Below are 18,767 nucleotides of genomic sequence, written 5' to 3'. Positions count from 1 at the left end.
ATGCAAATCAACCATTTAAACGGGTAAGTCAGTTTAAGGTACGTCCCTGTGAAAAAAACTCTCCAAATAAATCCCACCTCAGAAAAAAAAAAATCCAAAGTTTCTGTCATGGTTGTCAGAAGTGTTTTCCCAGGAAGTAAACTGTGACCCGGGGATCAGTGTAAGGAAAGTTTATGAGGGGTGCCCTTGGGACCAAGACCTGGGGAGGGGAGGCGGGGGGAGAAGTTGGCTACGTACGGCCTAGAGGGAGGTCTTGGCGGACCCCTTCAAAGCTGTCCAGGGCTCGGGGCCCGGATATGCCTGCCTCTCCAGGCACTGGACCACCTGGGAAAGGGAGCGTTCTTCAGCTGATGGACGTGGCCCTCTGATGGCAACTCGGGGACCAAGTCCTCGGGTTCTGAAGGGGTATCCAAGTGATGTGACACTGTCAGCTTCGGAGAAATCTTCATGCGACTCCTCGAGGCCGCCCCTCCCAGGTTCTGATGGGCCAGCCTTCCCTGCAGGAAGCTTAGGGAAGGTCAGTGGGATAAACAGCCCCTGCCACCGAAGTTGGTAACTTATCATCATTACCTCAGTCTATTTCCCTTCACCCTCACCTAGCGACTCTGAGCATCTGAGACTTACCTGATGGCAGGACCACCACCAGTCCCAGGCCCTTCGCAGGCTGCAGCTGCTGAAACTTGTCTACCAGCCATTCAAATTCCACAGACTACCAAGAGGTGCCTGAGTTTAACACCTACGTGAGATCTATCCTGAGTTTGCGTCCCTCCAGAAAGGAGGGGGGCTTGGGGCACATGGGTGGCTCAGTCAGTTGAGTGTCCAACTTCGGCTCAGGTCACGATCTCACAGTTCGTGGGTCCGAGCCCCACTTTGGGCTCTGTGCCGACAGCACGGAGCCTGGAGCCTGCTTCGAATTCTGTCTTCCTCTCTCTCTGCCCCTCCCCCACTCATCCTCTGTCTCTCTCTCTCTTTCAAAAATAAATAAGCACTAAAAAAACCCCAAACAAAGGAGAGGGGCTTAGTGGCAGCAACCAGCTGGAGAGGGACTCAGGGAATATTCAAGGTCAACTGGTAAAGCTCTCCATCTATTATTTGAGAAGCATTCATTTCCTCAGATAAGTCCCAGAACAGTCACATATAAAAGAAAACATCATTTCATTACAACATAACGAGGTTGATCTTATAGCATCAGAGAAAGAGAATTTGGAGCAAGCTTCCAAGAAAGGTGAGAGTATGGCTCATTCAGATGTCAAATTTCTCACACCTGGAGGCAAAAGGCCTGCAAATGTCAGAGATTTGTTTTGGGAAAGCCCAAAATAAGAGGAGAGAGGCCTCGGAAATCCCATCTGGCTTCAGACAGGAAACAGAGCACATGGTCAAATGATAGAGAACGCCACACCGCCTCGGTGTCTATAAATTTATTGAGTAAAAACAAAATCAACGTCACACATATTAAATTTGGTTTGGTTCCAATTTGGCTGATGTCCATTTGCGGCAGAGATGAACCGAGGTGAAGAGAAGAGCCCGGGATGCTGGCAAGGGGGCCACCGAACGAAACAGCCTCCTGTTAATCGTACAAGCAGGTGTCACAGGGCCAGCGAGTCAGTTAGCAGAGGCAGGCAGACGTGGTGTTTAACGAGCAGGGATAACACCAAAGTTGGCAAGAACTCGGAGGGGAGGAGAGGGCCAGGGCAGCGAGAGGACAAGTCGCGACAGGTGCAGGTCTGCGGGTTCACTTGGGGAACACGGTGACCACGTCGTAGCCCTCAGGGGGTGTGACCCGCTCCCGGGCGTGCTTTTCACAGTAGATCTGATCCTCCACAAAGAAGTGGCCCTTCTGTTTCAGGTTGGTGCCACAGTCAGTGCACACGTAGCACTCAGGGTGGCGGTGACGGTCCCGCAGCTTCACAAACACACCGCTGCAGGAGGGAGGCAGGACAGGGCTCCGTTAGTGACAGGCACCTGAAGGAGGCACTGCGGCTGGGGCGTCCTTCCCCGAGGCCCATCAGAGGGCAGGTCAGGGCCTCAGAACAGGCCTCCACTCATAAAGCAGCTGCTCATTCCTGGGGTCTCAGACATTCCTCTGGAAACCCTCCCGCTCCGACAGAGCACCGCTTCCTGGGTTTACACGTTCACACTGTGAGGGGTCCGTGGCCAAGGGAAACCTATACACCTGGCTCTGGACCAAGGCCTCCTTGGCCTCTCTGTTCCATTTTCCAGGCGGGACTTTCTCCCCATCACACCCAAAATGCACAACGTCTGGCACCTGCCGCATTTTCTTGCTTTACCCAATCTGCAGGGCCTCCCACACCCGGGGAAGGCAGGTACTCACACGATGCCGGTGCCGCATTTGTCACACATGGGCAACTTCTGGGCGTTTCCAATAGATGCAGCCACTTTGGTGACCGGAGCCTTAACACTTCTGAAACCTGAGGGCTTGTTGGGGTCCCCTACAAGGAGGAAAACACTTGGGTTGGCCAGGAAGGGTGGGACTTCAGAAGTTTCATTTAGTTCTTTCAGAGTCACTTATACATACGTTCCAGCAAGTTCCTGAGCACTGCAATCAAACAGACCTGACTCTGCTGTGTGACCCTGGGCAAGTTACTTAATCTCTCTGGCCTCCCAATTTCCTTTTCTATAAAACAGGAGATCATTTTTCCCTCCACAGTGGTACAAAAAAATTAAAAAATACAAAGCCTTTCCACAGTACATGGCACAAAGCCCCGAAACAAATGATAGTTCATTTTGATTAAATGCATGCATATACTGATACGGGAACTTAAAAATGACTTACACAGTTGGAATAAGTAAATAACAACATTACCTGATAATCAAAAGACAATGTATTTAGATGCCAAAATAAACCCACATCACAAGGGGGCGCCTGGGTGTCTCAATCGGTTAAGCATGACTCTTGGCCTCAGTTCAGGTCATGAGCTCACAGTTCGTGGGTTCGAGCCCTGTGTCAGGCTCTGTGCTGTCAGCGCGCAGCCTGTTTGGGATTCTCTTTCCCTCTCTCTCTGTCCCTTCCCTACTCGTGCTTTCTCTCTCAAAACAAATAAACTTAAAAAAAAAAAAAAGAAACCCACCTCACAAGTGGTACAAAGTCCTTCCAGTAGAGCATCTATCTATAAGCAGCCAGATAAAAACCACCTGCTACAGAGCAGAGATAGCAACCTCCCTGCAGTCAGCCCTGGATGGATAATTGAAGCCCCCAGTTGATGGGTGCCTCACTGCAGCCCAGTTCATCACGCCTTCAGAGCCCTCTATCGTGGCTTCTATTAACAATGGCAAGCTATTAATATTACTATTATTGCCATCTATTCGGCTGGCAGTATTGTCGTTCGTCAGCTATTTACACATCTCTGTGACTGGACTGCAAATTAGTGGACCATGACCCTGTTTTACATACTTGGCAAGATTCCACAGAGCCTAGCCTTGGGCTTGGCAAATAGCAGAGGTTCAATAAAAACGCAGAAGTGAGTGGTGAAATGCCATGACAAATGCTCGCTGGTCCCCACCCTAGTCTGACATGTTTTGGCCCAAGAAGCCATAGAAATCTCTACACCAGTGGTTCTGAACAGGCATCTGTGAACATCCCAGGCACCAGAAGAGACTTCCTAAAATTCACAGACCAGGCTCGTAGCCAGAGCTGCTGACCAAACATCTCCAGGTGCAGGGGCCCCAGGAGATCCTACTCTATATGTCCCTGGTTAAAACCCACTTCTTCAGACTAAAGCAGCTCTTCTCAAATTTTACTGTGCATCAGAGTGATCTGGAGAACTCACTAAAATGTAGCTCGCTGAGTCCCATGCCGAGTTTCTAAGTCAGTAGGCCTGGGGTAGGGCCTAAGAATTTGCATTTTTAACAAGCTCGCTGCTGCTGCTGCTGGTCCAGGAACCACACTTTGAGAACCACACAAGAGCAAAAAAAAAAAAAAAAATGGTTCTCATGTAAGGTGAGGAGGTAAGAGTCATCCTATAGCTGTAGCCAGGCTGGGCAATCCTGAGCTGATAAATGAGGGCCCTGTTTCTCTCGTCCTTTTAGAAAATGAGTCCCCACATATTGACTGGTGCTTCTGAACCAAAAATTGAGAGGAATTCAAGTACGGGGCATTTATAATTGGCTGGGATGGTAGGCTGTTTATTTTGTTTACAATTATCTATACCCTCCCTACCCTTACCGTGCATCTAGGTCAGTAGATCTCTACTGGGGCGGGGGGCGGGGGGGTGATTCTGTCCCCTAGGGATCAGTTTTGCTCATCACAACTGGAGGGCAGTGCTTCTGGCATCCAATGGGTCCTGGCCAGAGATGCTGCTAACTGTCCTAAAATGCACACAACAGCCCCACCACAAGGATTTATCTGGCCCCAAATGTCAACAGCACCAAACCGAGAAACCCCACTCTCTGTGGAGTATATGCCCTGCCCCATGGGCCTCAGGTTTGGCCACATGACTCGCTCCGGCCAAGGGAAATGTGAGCAGATGTGAGCCCTGTTCTGGGAGAAGCATGAGGTGCATTTGGGTGGTTTGGTCCTGTCCCCTGGAGCTTCCAACCTCTGCCCTAAAAAATGGCAAGCTCCAGAGAGTGACACCTCCCCCTGCTGGGCTCTGGGATGGGAGGACTCCTGGAGCCAGGCCGGGCCCAACCAGCAGCCCTCCTGTAACAGGAACAAGAAATGCATTGGCTGCTGCAGCCCACTGCCGGCTGATGCAGCCTGACAGCTAGCCTGGGATATTTTGTCACCTTACAGAGAACAGCAAGAGGGAATATTTGAAAGCAGCCTGTCTTAAAGGCCCCATCATGGGTGTTGACGGCATGGTCTCTCGGGGTTCCCCCATCAGTGCCGGGAACTGATCGACACAGACGTCCATCTGGCAACACATGAGAAGGGGCAGATGTTAGGAGGCTCCAGGGTTTCTGCTGTTTTCAGCCATAAGCTCTACAAATAGGCTTTGGGAAGGCTTGGTGCTGCCCCATTAGCGGCCTTTGGCACTTCGCTTATCCTAAGTCCAAAGTCCCCTTTTGCCTTTCCAAACCTTCCTCCTTCCTTGGCCACAGTCCTGACTTTATTATACTTTCTGCATTAATTGTGATTTTAAAAAATATTGCATTAAAGTATAATTTTTGTCTTGGCTGTTGAGTTTTTGTGGTGCTCCCTTAAATTCTGTACCCTAGGCAAAGCCTCCCTCCTGTCACTCTAATCCTGGCTCCCTCTGGGGATCTCAGAAGGGCCTGGGTGGCCAGCTTCATACCTCTAAGCATCCCAAAGAGGCTTCTCCCTGTGCTAGAGCCACCCGGGCTGCCGCCTACCCTGTGAAGGAAGGACATGCGGTGTCTCTGTGCACCCCAATGGCTTGGAAGGGAAACTGTGCCCAGGGAACCAGTTCAGTGAGGTCATGGTCTCACACAATGGGGCTGTTTTTCACATAATGCATTCCATCTGCTGCTGACTCGGTCAGTAGAACATGGGACTCTTGATGTCAAGGTCATGAGTTCGAGCCCCAGGTTGGGTATAGAGAGAACTTAAAAAAATAAAAAAAAAGGAAGGAAGTTGGGGGGAGGAAGGAAAGGAGGGAGGGAGGGGCAAAGGGAAGAAACAGCACAGGGGGAGGAGAGGCAGCTGTGTGCTGGACAGAGCCAGCCTTCAGGGTTGTTCAGCCCTGCAGCACCATCTGCTGGCTCCATCTTCTTCTCTCACTTATCCAGCCAGCACTGCAAACTCAAAGAAATTTCACTTTGTCTTTTTCAACTAGCTTACGGTAAAAATATTAGCTCCCTTTGGACTCTGGTAAGCTATAAAAATTTCCAAATTTCTCTTCTTCCAGTGAAACTGGCATTGTCCAAGCTTTCTGGAAAAAAAGTGAAAATGGGTTGAGTAAAAGCACAGCTTTTTTTTTCTATCCACTTCACTGCTCAACCACCTTCCATGGCTCCACATTTCCAAAGAACCAAATTCATGGTCCTTAACCTAGCACCTGGACACTTCCTGAGCAAATCTCCAGCTTTCTCATCTTGAAGCCTCTGGTGCCCACTGTACTTTCTCAGTCCTTGATGCCTCCTTCCAAGTCTCCTCTCATTTCAAGTCCTCTTAAGTGGACAGATGGATGATAAACAAGATTCGCTGCATACATATCGTAGAAAGCTCAGCCTTAAAAAGGAAGGAAATGCTGACACCCGCTACAACACACGTGAACCCTGAGGACATTATGCTAAGTGAGAGAAGCCAGTCACAAAAGACAAATACTGTAGGATTCCACTCATAGGAAGTGCCTGAAGTAGTCAGACTCACGCAAACAGAAGGTACAATGGTGGTGTCCAAAGGCTGGGGGAGGGGGCGATGAGGAGGCAGCGCGGAACGGGTTCCAAGCTTCAGTTTTACGAGACGGGCTTCTGTGGATGGGTGGTGCTGATGGCAACCCAACAGGATGGATGCAGCTAATGGCACCGTGTACACTTCAATATGGTTCAGACAGTACATCTTGTGTTAGCTGCAGTTCACAGTTTAAAAAAAAAAAAAAAAGGAAATCCTCCTTCTCCCTGCAAATTTGGAATCTGATCCAGGGCAAGATGAAGTCTGAGAAACCCAGGACCCTTTCTCGTACTTCAGAGGCTGAATTTCACCCAAAATAAGAAGACCCACAGCGAATCTTTTGGAGGCTTATCACCAGACCCTACCGCAGCCAAGCCTCCCACGAGGGCCTCACTGATGGAGGGCCTGGCACCTGACATGCACCATTTCCCTTGACGCTTTAGACCATCTGTGAAGTAGCCATTATCAGCCTCCCTGGACGTGTGCAGAAACCAGGGCTTGGAGAGATGGACAACCTGCCTGTGGTCTCAAGGCGGGTCACAGGCAGGGCCTGGACGCCAGTGCTGGTAGGGCGGCATTGCTTTCTGAACCCCAAGCCTTCTTGAATGAGAGTAGCCCTCACTTCCCTGAGCTCTGACCATTTCATCTCAGATAAAAGATGGCATTTGAGCTCCCTCCCAAGAGCCTTCTGAATGCAGTGGATGTATGAATTAGAACTTATGGTGTTTCGTTCAGTGAAAATTTAATTCAAGTACATAATTAAGAGATATGGGAGAGACTGAATTTTTATTTTCCTTGAGGCAAAAGAATAACCATAGCAGGAAGGAAAGAACTATAATTCTGATTCTCCTGCTACGAGATGTGGTCATGTGACTAAATTCTGGTCAAATTAAATGGAATACTAGTGTGGGACTTCTGGAAAAGAAAAAGCTGGCTTGTCTGAAAGGAGGAGCCTCCACTTAGCCCTTCTTCCTCCATGGTGCCTGGATGTGGGTGTGCCGGCTGGAGCACCAGCTGCCAACTAGGGCCATGAGGTAACCTTGAGAATGGAAGCCACTGCATGGAAGGAGTCCAGATCATGATGAGCAATGGAGCTGACACATCAGGAGTGAGCCTGGGCTTTAGGTCCTTCTCTGGGACATGGGGGCGTTTGACTAGATGAGTTCTGCAGTGTCTAGGTCTTTGTCTGGGCTGAAATGGACTAACTTTTCCTCTCTTAACTGAAGGGGTTTGCACCCACTTACTCAGAGAGTAGAATAAATTGTGGTTTCTCATGTTTTGACAAAACTGTCGTTCTCTAGGGTTGGTCCCCAAGTCACTTGTCAGTTGGCCCTAATACTGGAACTTCATACAGAATATGACTCACTCCTTCCAAAATGCACAGGTACAACAAGCAAAGGGGGAAACTGCTGGTAAAACAATATCCTTTTAGCATAATAGGAGAACTTTCCCCCTAACTTCCTGTGCTTGTAAATTACCAATTTCGGGAAAGAACCCACCCAAATGGGGAGGAAGCCTGGGTTTGGGTTTGTTCAGCAGGGAACTTTCAGCTCAGGCAGGACTCCCAAGAAGCCACACCTGCGTTTGGGGCTGGGGGTTCTGGGGGAGGGAAGTTACTCTTACAGAGGGTGCTCAGCTCTGAACAGGCAAGTGTTCCCTCGGGCCGGTAAAGCCAGTTTCACCGTCAGCATCACCAACTCTCTCTTCACAGGTGGACACATGGGGTGGGGGTTGGGGGAGAAGAAGAGAGACCAACGGAAAGCAGGGCTCCAGCGACATCTGAGCCTCAGGGAAAGCAGGGGAGACAGAGTGTGGGGGGCTGGGCAGCACAGAGATCAGGAAGGGGTGCAAAACCCAAGCCTCCAGAAAAGTCATTCATGGCTAGGCTGACAGGAGAATCAGGAAGTGCTTGTGAATAACCACCAGGGAGGTGGGCGGGGCAGGGGCTGTGGCTCCCAGGTCACCTTCGTGAGATAGAAGAAAAAGCACCCGTTTGCCAGCGACACCATCTGTCCAAGCCTTCTCATAATAGACTGTAATTGTTAAAGATAGCTTTAGTCCTATCTGCTTGAAAGCTGTCTGTATACACAGTCTATGACGTCTGCAATGCAAAGACTGTCTCCCGAGGCCTGCAGAGCCACACGGGTGGCCCTGGGTCCTCAGGCATCAGAGCTCGCTCCCTGGACAAGCTAAGGCTGGCCTGGCACCTGCTGATGAGGTTTGCAAACAGAATCATGGGCACGAAGCACCCACTGCATGCCAGTCATGTAGCAGGTGTCTGTGCGGTTTATGACATTGGATCCTCACACCAGCCTTAGACGATAGGCTTCTGTCCCCGACTGACAGATGAGAAAACAGGCCTGGAAAGGTTCGGAGACTTGTCTAAGGTCACTCGGGGAGGATGGGGCCAAACCGGAGCTCTCTGGCTCTCGGGAGTCCACCTACCCTAAAGCAAGAACAAATGCACCGCCCAGAGTAAAAGCCCAGCACCCAGCTCCGTGTTGCTGCTTCCTTTTCATTCTGCTTGTCACGGCCCATGGCCTTCACCCAGTCACGTGTGTCAGCCACCGCAGCAGCATGGGCTCAAGCCCGACAAATGGCCAAGGGAAAGAAGAACAGGTTCCCACAACAGTCAAGCTCACCCTGACGTCAGCCTCCTAAAGCTCATGTGACAGAGAACACCTGGCCAGGTGTGCTTGGGAGCCCATGCATTCTCATTCTCATTCTCTCTCTCTCTCAGAGCTTTTATTTATTTATTTATTTATTTATTTATTTATTTATTTATTTATTTATTTATTTTTAAATGTTTTTTTATCATTGAGAGACAGAGAGACAGACTGCGAGTGGGGGAGGGGCAGAGAGAGAGGGAGACACAGAATCCAAAGCAGGCTCCAGGCTCCGAGCTGTCAGCACAGAGCCCGACACGGGGCTTGAACTCGCAACCGCGAGATCATGACCCGAGACGAAGCCGGACGCTCAACCGACTAAGCCACGCAGGGACCCCTCTCTCAGAGCTTTTAGCATTTTTTTAAATTAATTTTTTAATGTTTATTAATTTTTTGAGAGAGCGAGAGCAAGCCGGGGAGGGGCAGGGTGGGGGGAAAGAGAAATCCCAAGCAGGCTCTGCACTATCAGCACAGAGTCCAAGGTGGGGCTCGAACCGATGAACTGTGAGATCATGACCTGAGCTGGAACCAAGAGTTGGACGCTCAACCGAATGAGCCACCCAGGCGCCCCTCAGCATTTTAAAAGCCATGCTTTCCAAAGCACACCGTGCCCCTTTCACCCACTCAAGACTGTAGTCCCTTTGTTTCAGCCACGATGGACCCTCACCCAGGCCTTGCCCAAGAGCCTCTGAGCACACGCATGCACTCAGGGTTGATTACCTTTCTCCTCAGACTCCAGGATTTCCTGCAAAACCAGGAATGAGGTGGACTGCTTGGGGGGCTCATTTAACTCTTGTTTCTCTTGGAGCATCTTGTAAACTTCAGATTCTTTGTCGATGACGAGTCCGCTTGGAGGCTGAGAATGGTCTAAGCTGTAAAGAATGTTTGGAAATTCATTAGGACATGTCAGAAGTTAGAAAAAAATCACGAGGCACCCCTTTCCAAGTGAAGACACCCCTGAATCAAAGGGTAGATAGAAAGGATCCCACTGGACAAAGCCCTCTCTTAACTCAGCTGCAGATGTCCCACCAGTAGTATGAGGTGTCTATAGTCAGAGCTGATACTGCTTCAAGGCAGTAAGAGGCTACCTTCTCAAAGAGTTTCAGTAATTCAATTACTATTTGGCCTAATCCCATGGAATGGGAAAGCTCTGCTTCTTTCTTAATTACATAAACAACATTATGTCTAAAGAAAATTTAGAGGAGAAAAAATGTCAACCACAACCTGACCACTAAAAGCTCAGCTGGGTCCCCTCAGTACAGGCCTCATAAATTCTTCTCAATAAAGTGCTGTTCCAATGTGAGGGAGGGGCTGAGGCCTGAGCTCGGTTCCCCAGGGCAGGAAAGGATGGCTCCCTGGGACAGGATGCCTCCCCGGGACAGGATAGGATGGCTCCCCAGGACAGGACAGCTCCCTGGGACAGGACAGGACGGCTCCCCAGGACAGGACAGGTAGAGCTGGGGCTGCTTCCCCCCAAGGCCTGTCCAGTGAGGAGTCTCTGCTGCCTGGTGTCAGAAGGGGTAACAGGAAGGGAGACCCTAGTCAGCTCTACCTGCAAAGTCTGTCCCGACCCCCGTCCTCAGCACCCCCCACCTCCGCCGCGTGTCCAAGCCACCGCCACCGACCGGCATCATGGACCACCCTCATCACTGGCCCCTGCACTGCCATCCTCTGCCTGGGACAGTCTTATTTCCAAACAGAGGCCACGTGATGTATTAAACACAAGAACTGCATGGTGTTGTGATGTGGCTCCAAGTGTCTCATCTGACTTAGAACCAAATATTTACAGTTCTAATAACAAAATACAAGTTTAATCAAATTCATCTTCTTTGGCATAAACATTCATTACGTAAAGTTGAAAGGCCCGGAGGATGTGATCTGCTCCCCTCTGCAAGCACACGGCCTGCCACCCCTTGCTCGCTCGGCTCTAGTCACACCAGCCTCCATGCTGTTTCCAGAACACGGCAGCCTTAGACCCTCTGCACTTACTGCTCCTGGTGCCTGGAGTGCTCTCCCTCCAGATCACCACATGGCTGCCATGTTTCCCTCCTGTGTCTGCTCAGATGTCCCTCCTGAGAGAGGGCTCCCGGTCCCCAACTGAAAACAACCCGCCCACCCCCGCGGTCACCCTCTTCACTCTACGGCATCTTCCCCCACGTTGTTTCTCACCCTCGTCCTATGAATCCTACGTGCATGTTTCCTTATTGTCCCTCTCCCCCTAGACAGTGAGCCCCATGAGGACAGGGCCTTGGTCGGTCTTGTTCACCAGTACATTCTTGACCCTGATCAGTGCGTGGCACAGGGCCAGGGCTCAGCCGGTGTGAGGGAAGTGAAGGGCAATTGCCAAAGGGATCAATTTGCTGCACCTTCTCTGCTCCTACGGGGTCACAGGGTACCCTACAGGGTGGCAGGACCTCCCAGGGGTGTGCAAGGGAAATGGCAGCCCAGCCTCCTGGGCCCAGATCAACCTTGTTTCTCAGGCTCAGTTGCTTTTCCAGAAGCTGCCATCCTCTAGGGAAGAGGGACAGTGCGCCCAACGGGGCCAAAGAGCAAACATCAGAAGGACGGACAATTTACCGGTGCAGATGGATAGGTCTACGGGTCTGTGCGCAAGCAGGTTGTAACCTGTGGGTGACAGAGCTCTGTGCTACCCAGCCCACCAGGCCACCTCCCAACAGCGGCTCTCAGCAGTCTTTCTCAGCAAATCTAACCACTTTGTCTTTAAGGCTGAAGCCGCTTCTCTAAGTGCAAGTGAGTTGTGCCAATGACATTTACTCCCTTGTTGCCCACCCACCCTCCCACCCACTGTGTAATTCATTCACGTTCCCTCTTAAAAAGAAAACAGGCATCTGGGTAATTATAGGGGTAATCCCCCCCCAGGTTACCTCTCCCTCTCCTCTTTCTCTCCCTTTCCCAGTCAGCCTCCCGGGGCCGGGGGGGAGGGGCACTCGGGGTGCTCAGGTCCCCAGCTGGAAGCAGAGTCAGTCACATCAGTGAAGCTCAAAGATTGAAGGAAGGTCAAAATGGAAGTAGAAAGACGCATCAGCTGGTCCCCTGCACTGGCTGCCGTGCAGGGAAGGGAAGCCAGCCACCGGCCCTGTCCACTGCTGCCGGTCCCTGCCTTTGTCTCTCTCCCTCCCGCCCACTGGGGACTGTGGAGCCTCCCATCCCCCAGGCAGGTGATGGGCCACCTTGAGGAGTGGTCTTTTTTAAAAATAGTTTCATGAAGTTTTTGTTTTGTTTTGTTTTGTTTTAATTTAAATCCAAGTTAGTTAACTTATGGTGAGAAGTGGTCTTAACCAAGGGCCATTGTCTTCCTCTGGCCGCCTCTGAGTTGTATGCCTCATTCTCTGTGAGTCTTGAGTTCTGAGCTTGCCCTGTATAAATATATTACATTATTTTTGATGAATGTTTAATGTTTTTTCCTATTACACTTAGAACTATTTTAAAATCGAGATCAGACCATGGAATGTTCTTGGGAGAATTCTTCCCCTTCTTTGGGGTATGTCGTTATGTCTGGAAGCCACCAAGGGAACGTTAAAAATGACAAAGCTCAAACCACAAGGTCATCACTTACTCTTCCAAGAAACAGTCTTGTAAACTATTTCCGTGATTAAAAAAAAGGAAAACAATTTACTGTTTATTCTCAAGCAATGATTAGGTTGTTCTACCACTTGGCAATTTATAAAACACGATCCATTACCTCATTTCAAGCACTGAGACATATAAGTAAAAAAAAATATCATCCACAAAACAAACGAACAAAGAAAAAAAGAGACAAACCAAAACCTCTTAACTACAGAGAAAAAACTATTGGTTCCCGGTGGGGGGTAGGAGGGGGTGGGCATTGGGTGAAACAGGTGAAGGGGATTAAGAGGACACTTATCATGATCACTAAGTCATGTACAGATTTGTTGAATCACTATATTGTATACCTGAAATTTATATAACACCATATTTACACAGGAATTGAAAAAAAAATCAGTATCTTCTTTTAAAAAACAAAACAAAAATAATATCCTCAGTTAAAAAAAAATTGATTCTAGGACAAAAACATACATAAGAAATGGAGCCCAAAAAAGCATATTCTCATTTTTCATATGTAGTAACAAATGGAAGGACGAATTCTACAGCAATCAGTTACAAACAGGTAACAGACGGGACTGAGTCACCAGGGAACAAGTAGTTGTGGGGTCGACGGCGGGGGTGGGGGTGGGGGGGACACTGAAAATTAACCACGTTCTTCTGAATCCAGTTTTCCCATTTTAATAACAAAATACAAGCTTTTAATCAAACTCGACTCCTTTAAAAAACAAACTCAACGCTGTTGCACTAACTCTATGTTACACACTTGGTTTCCTAGTCCTGGTTTCTCCCCTAGTCACAGTAGTTACTCTTGCTATCAAATGTTTGACGTTTTGTTATCATGTTATCTAAACGTTTCATAGTTTTTCTCACTCTTTTAGATCCCAACCCCAGGACCCCTCTCCCTGTGATAGCCAGGTGTTCAAGGATGCCAGTGGTCCTTGGGACGAGAAGAAACTCCCTAGAAGTTTGTCTAGCAGAGGAAGATTCGGGAGGCCAAGCCTGCTGCCCGTGTGACCCCCTAGGCCTGCTCCAGTCAAGAGTAGTGGGGGTGAAGGTCAGAAGGTCAAGGAGGACAGAGAACAGCAGATCCCTGTCTCTGGGGAAGGGATCAGCACAGCGGCCGCGGGATGCAAGTCTGTTCGATGGAAATAATGAGGTGACCAGAGTGGGGACATAAGGGGCTCTTTAATGTTTTTAGAACTTGAACCAGCCCCAGTGCAGCAACTTGATAATCTGTATACAAATCCCAACTAAAGTAAGGAGGCCACAAGAAAAAAGTTCCCACGCTGATAAAACCTCAATGGCCCAGTTTCTCACATAGTAAGTCAACTTTGGTTCCTCCCTAAAACTGCCTGTGTGTGAGACAAAGTTTGGGACAAAAAGGGGGATTACTTGAATTATAAGAAGCATCCAGCAGAGAGTCCAATGTGGGGCTCGAACCCACAAACTGTGAGATCATGACTTGAGCTGAAACTGGATGCTCAACCAACTGAGCCACCCAGGTGCCCTTATATTAGTCATTTCTTAGATTTTTTTAATGTTTGTTTATTTTTGAGAGAGACAAGGTGTGAGTGGGGGAGGGGCAGGGAGAGAGGGAGACACAGAATCCCAAGCAGGCTCTAGGCTCTGAGCTGTCAGCACCCGATGCAGGGCTCAAACCCAAGAAAAGGGAGATCATGACCTGAGCCGAAGTCAGATGCTTAACCGACTGAGCCACCCAAGTGCCCCATTCATTTCTTAATGGTCCATCTCCAAAGGGTGGCCTGAGTGGCCTTCAAAGGCCACTGAGATCACATCGAAATCTTTAGCTGCTCCATCATCTCTTTTTTTTTTTTAATTTTTTTTTAATGTTTGTTTATTTTTTGAGACAGAGAGAGACAGAGCATGAACAGGGGAGGGTCAGAGAGGGAGGGAGACACAGAATCCAAAGCAGGCTCCAGGCCCTGAGCTGTTAGCACAGAGCCTGACACGGGGCTCGAACTCACGGACCGTGAGATCATGACCTGAGCTGAAGTCGGATGCTTAATCGACTGAGCCACCCAGGCACCCCCATCTCTCTTTTAAGTAAACTCTATGCCCAACGTGGGACTTGAACTCATAACCCTGAGATCAAGAGTCACAAGCTCTATGGACTGAGCTGGCCAGGTGCCCCTCAGGCCAGTGGGAGGTCTAGATTTACACACTCGCCAGGCTGTAATGAGGCACTCCAAGTATCCACTGGGGTGGTATCAAAGAAGGCCCAGTAGGGAGCCTTTTTTCATCCTATGCATCTGGAATGAGAAAAGCCTAGGAGAAAGTGAGGACTCTGAGAACCAACCAGTAGTAACAAGGCCACCACTTACTCCAGTGGTCGCAGCAGAGGGCACGTGGGTAGCCAGACGTCTCACTCCTGTCCAGCAGTAAGGAATAGGCCTGAGTAACCTCAGTGTCAAGACAGGCAAAGTGGGGAAACTGGACTTCTACCCCTACCTTGGTCAAGACCACTCCTCAAGGTGGCCCATCACCTGCCTGGGGGATGGGAGGCTCCACAGTCCCCAGTGGGCGGGAGGGAGAGAGACAAAGGCAGGGACCGGCAGCAGTGGACAGGGCCGGTGGCTGGCTTCCCTTCCCTGCACGGCAGCCAGTGCAGGGGACCAGCTGATGCGTCTTTCTACTTCCATTTTGACCTTCCTTCAATCTTTGAGCTTCACTGATGTGACTGACTCTGCTTCCAGCTGGGGACCTGAGCACCCCGAGTGCCCCTCCCCCCCGGCCCCGGGAGGCTGACTGGGAAAGGGAGAGAAAGAGGAGAGGGAGAGGTAACCTGGGGGGGGATTACCCCTATAATTACCCAGATGCCTGTTTTCTTTTTAAGAGGGAACGTGAATGAATTACACAGTGGGTGGGAGGGTGGGTGGGCAACAAGGGAGTAAATGTCATTGGCACAACTCACTTGCACTTAGAGAAGCGGCTTCAGCCTTAAAGACAAAGTGGTTAGATTTGCTGAGAAAGACTGCTGAGAGCCGCTGTTGGGAGGTGGCCTGGTGGGCTGGGTAGCACAGAGCTCTGTCACCCACAGGTTACAACCTGCTTGCGCACAGACCCGTAGACCTATCCACCTGCATCGGTAAATTGTCCGTCCTTCTGATGTTTGCTCTTTGGCCCCGTTGGGCGCACTGTCCCTCTTCCCTAGAGGATGGCAGCTTCTGAAAAAAGCAACTAAGGCTGAGAAATAGGGTGGGATCTGAAACTGGATATTGAAAAAAGGACTGGAGAGTATACTGATGGCAAATAAGCCCATGAAAAGATGTCTGACATCCTTTGCATGAGGAAAGTGCAAATTAAAAGCAGAATGAGATATTACTACACACCTATGAGAATGGCTAAAATAAAAAATAGTGACAATACCTAAAGTTAGAGAGGATATGGAGAAACTTGATTATTCAGACATCGTGAGTAGGAATGGAAAATGGTACACTGTACAAAAAACAGTTTAGCAGTTTCTATAAAATTAAACATGTAACTAATTACCTTATGATCCAGCAACTGCACTCCTGGGCATTTCTCCCAAAGAGCTAAAAATTTATGGTTGCCCAAAAATCTGTTCACAAATGTTTATAGTAGCTTTGGGGGCGCCTGGGTGGCTTAGTCAGTTGAACGTCTGACTTTGGCTCAGGTCATGATCTCGCGGTTTGTGAGTTTGAGCCCCACGCTGGGATCTGTACTGACAGCTCAGGACCTAGGCCCTGCTTCAGATTCTGGGTCTCCCTCTCTCTCTCTGCCCCTCCCCTGCTCACACTCTGTCTCTCTCTCTCTCTCAAAAATAAATAAAAACATAAAAAAATATTTATAGCAGCTTTATTTATAACAGCAGAAAAACAGACACAACCCAGATGTTCTTCACTGGGTGAATGGTTAAACTGTGGTCCATCTGTACCACGGAATAAAGACAAATTAGGACACAGCGATCAGACAGAAGATCAATAAGGAGACACAGGTTTTGAATCACACTGCAGACTGGACTGTGACAGACTATAAAACACTCCATCCAACAACAGCAGAATACTCATTCCGCTCAAGTGCACATGGAATATTCTCCAAGACAGAACTTGTGTTAGGCCACAAAGCATGAGAAAAAATTTAAAGTCTTAAATTTAGGAAGACTGAAATCATCAAGTATCTTTTCTGACCATGATGGAATGAAACAAGAAATCAAGAGCAGAAGGAAATCCGGAAAATTTACAAATATGTGGAAATTAAACAATACACTCCTGAATAACCAATGGGACAAAGAAGAAATCACAAGGGAAATTAGAAAATATTGAGACAAATGAAAATGAAAAACATGGGGCGCTTGGGTGGTTCAGTCGGTTAAGAGTCAGACTTCAGCTCAGGTCATAATCTCACAAATTTGTGAGTTCGAGGCCTGCATCATGCTCTCTGCTGTCAGCACAGAGCCTGCTTTGGATCCTCTGTCCCACTTTCTTTCTGCCCCAATCCGCTTACTCTCTTTCAAAGTGGATAAACTTTTTTAAAAATCAGCAAAAAACATAAATAAATAAATAAATAAATAAATAAATAAATAAATAAATAAATAAATAATAAAAGTACATCTTAAAAAAAGAAAATGAAAAAATAACATACCAAAACTTATGGGATGTGGTAAGCTGAGAAGGGACTTTATAGCTATAAATACCTAATTAAAAAAAGAAGAGAGATCTCAAGTAAGCAAACTTTATATCTCAAGGGAGAAGAAAAGAACTAAAGCCAAAGTTAGCAGAAGGAAGGAAATAATAAAGAGCAGAGCACAAATAAACAAAATAGTGGAGAGAAAAACAATGGAAAACCATCAACAAAACTAAGAGTTTGTGTTTTTTTGTTTTGTTTTGTTTTGTTTTAAGATCAACAAAATTGGGGCACCTGGGTGGCTCAGTCAGTTAAGCATCCAACTTCGGCTCAGGTCACAATCTCACAGTTTGTGAGTGCTGACAGCTCAGAGCCTGGAGCCTGCTTCAGATTCTGTCTCCTTCACCCTCTGCCCCTCCCCCACTTGCACTCTGTCTCTCTCTCTCAAACATAAATAAACTTAAAAAAAAAAATTAGGGGTGCCTTGGTGGCTCAGTAGGCTGAGTGTCCAACTTCAGCTCATGTCATGATGTCATGGTTTGTGGGTTTGAGCCCAGCATTGGGCTCTGTGCTGACAGCTTAGAGCCTGGAGCCTGCTTCAGATTCTGTCTGTCTCTCTCTGCCCCTCTCCTGCTCACACTGTCTCTCAAAAATAAACATTAAAAAATAAATTAAAAAACAATAAACAACAAAATTGACAAACTTTTAGCTAGACTAAGAAAAAGAGGGAAGACCAAAATAACAAAAAAATCAGAAATGAAAGAAGAGGCATTACAATGAATATGACAGAAATAAAAAGGATCTTAAGAGATCTTTATGAACAATATGCACAAACTGGATAAGCTAGAAGAAACAGATAACTCCTAGAAACATACAACCTAACAAGATGGAGTCATGAAAGGAAAAAACCTGGACAGACCTATAATAAAATAACAAGGTTGACTCAGTAATCAAAAATCTCTCAACAACAAAAAACTCAGGACTAGATGGCTTCATTGGAGAAATCTACCAAACAGTTAAAGAAGAATTGACACCAATTCCAAATAACTCAAGAGGAGGGAACACTTCCAAACTCATTCTATGAGGCCAGCATTACCCTGAAACCAAAACCAGACAAAGGTACCACAGAAAAATAAAACTACAGACCATTATTCTCAATGAGCATTGATGCAAAATCCTCAGTAAATGGAATTCAACAGCACGTTAAAATGACTATACGCCATGACTAAGTTGGATTTATTTCTAGAATGCAAAGATGACTCAACATACAAAAATCAATCAATGTAGGGGCACCTAGGTGGCTCAGTTGATTAAGCGTCTGACTCTTGGTTTCGGCTCAGGTCATGATCTACCGATTTGTGAGTTTGGGCTCTGCGCTGACAGTGCGGAGCCTGCTTGGGATTCTCTCTCTCTCTGTGCCCCGACCCCTCTTGCACCCTCCCTCCCTCTCTCTCTCTAAATAAGTAAATAAACTTAAAAGAAAAAAAAGTCTTATTAAAAAAAATCAATCTAATACACTTCATTAATGGAATAGAAGACAGAAACCACAAGAGCATCTCAATAGTTAAAAAAAAAATTGATAAAACTCAACATAT

At 48.0% G+C, this 18,767-nt stretch overlaps 1 protein-coding gene across 2 annotated transcripts in view; it reads right to left on the bottom strand.

Annotated features, from left to right (window-relative positions):
• Nucleotides 1-1,403: 1,403 nt before the first annotated feature.
• The window catches only part of PDLIM1 (PDZ and LIM domain 1), a 48,396-nt gene continuing 31,032 nt past the window's right edge, over nt 1,404-18,767 (bottom strand). For both annotated transcript variants that reach the window (XM_030334462.1, XM_030334463.1), the window contains exons 5-7: nt 9,700-9,851; nt 2,333-2,450; nt 1,404-1,919 (exon numbers count right to left, since the gene is read on the bottom strand). In XM_030334462.1, the coding sequence (XP_030190322.1) occupies nt 1,733-1,919; nt 2,333-2,450; nt 9,700-9,851 (457 nt within the window). In that variant the 3' untranslated portion in view covers nt 1,404-1,732. The remainder of the gene's footprint in view (nt 1,920-2,332; nt 2,451-9,699; nt 9,852-18,767) is intronic.

This window comes from Lynx canadensis, chromosome D2 (genome assembly GCF_007474595.2).
Source record: "Lynx canadensis isolate LIC74 chromosome D2, mLynCan4.pri.v2, whole genome shotgun sequence".
NCBI lineage: Eukaryota > Metazoa > Chordata > Mammalia > Carnivora > Felidae > Lynx > Lynx canadensis.
Note: the sequence above shows the minus strand (reverse complement) of the source record. Positions and strands in the feature narration are given on the sequence as shown.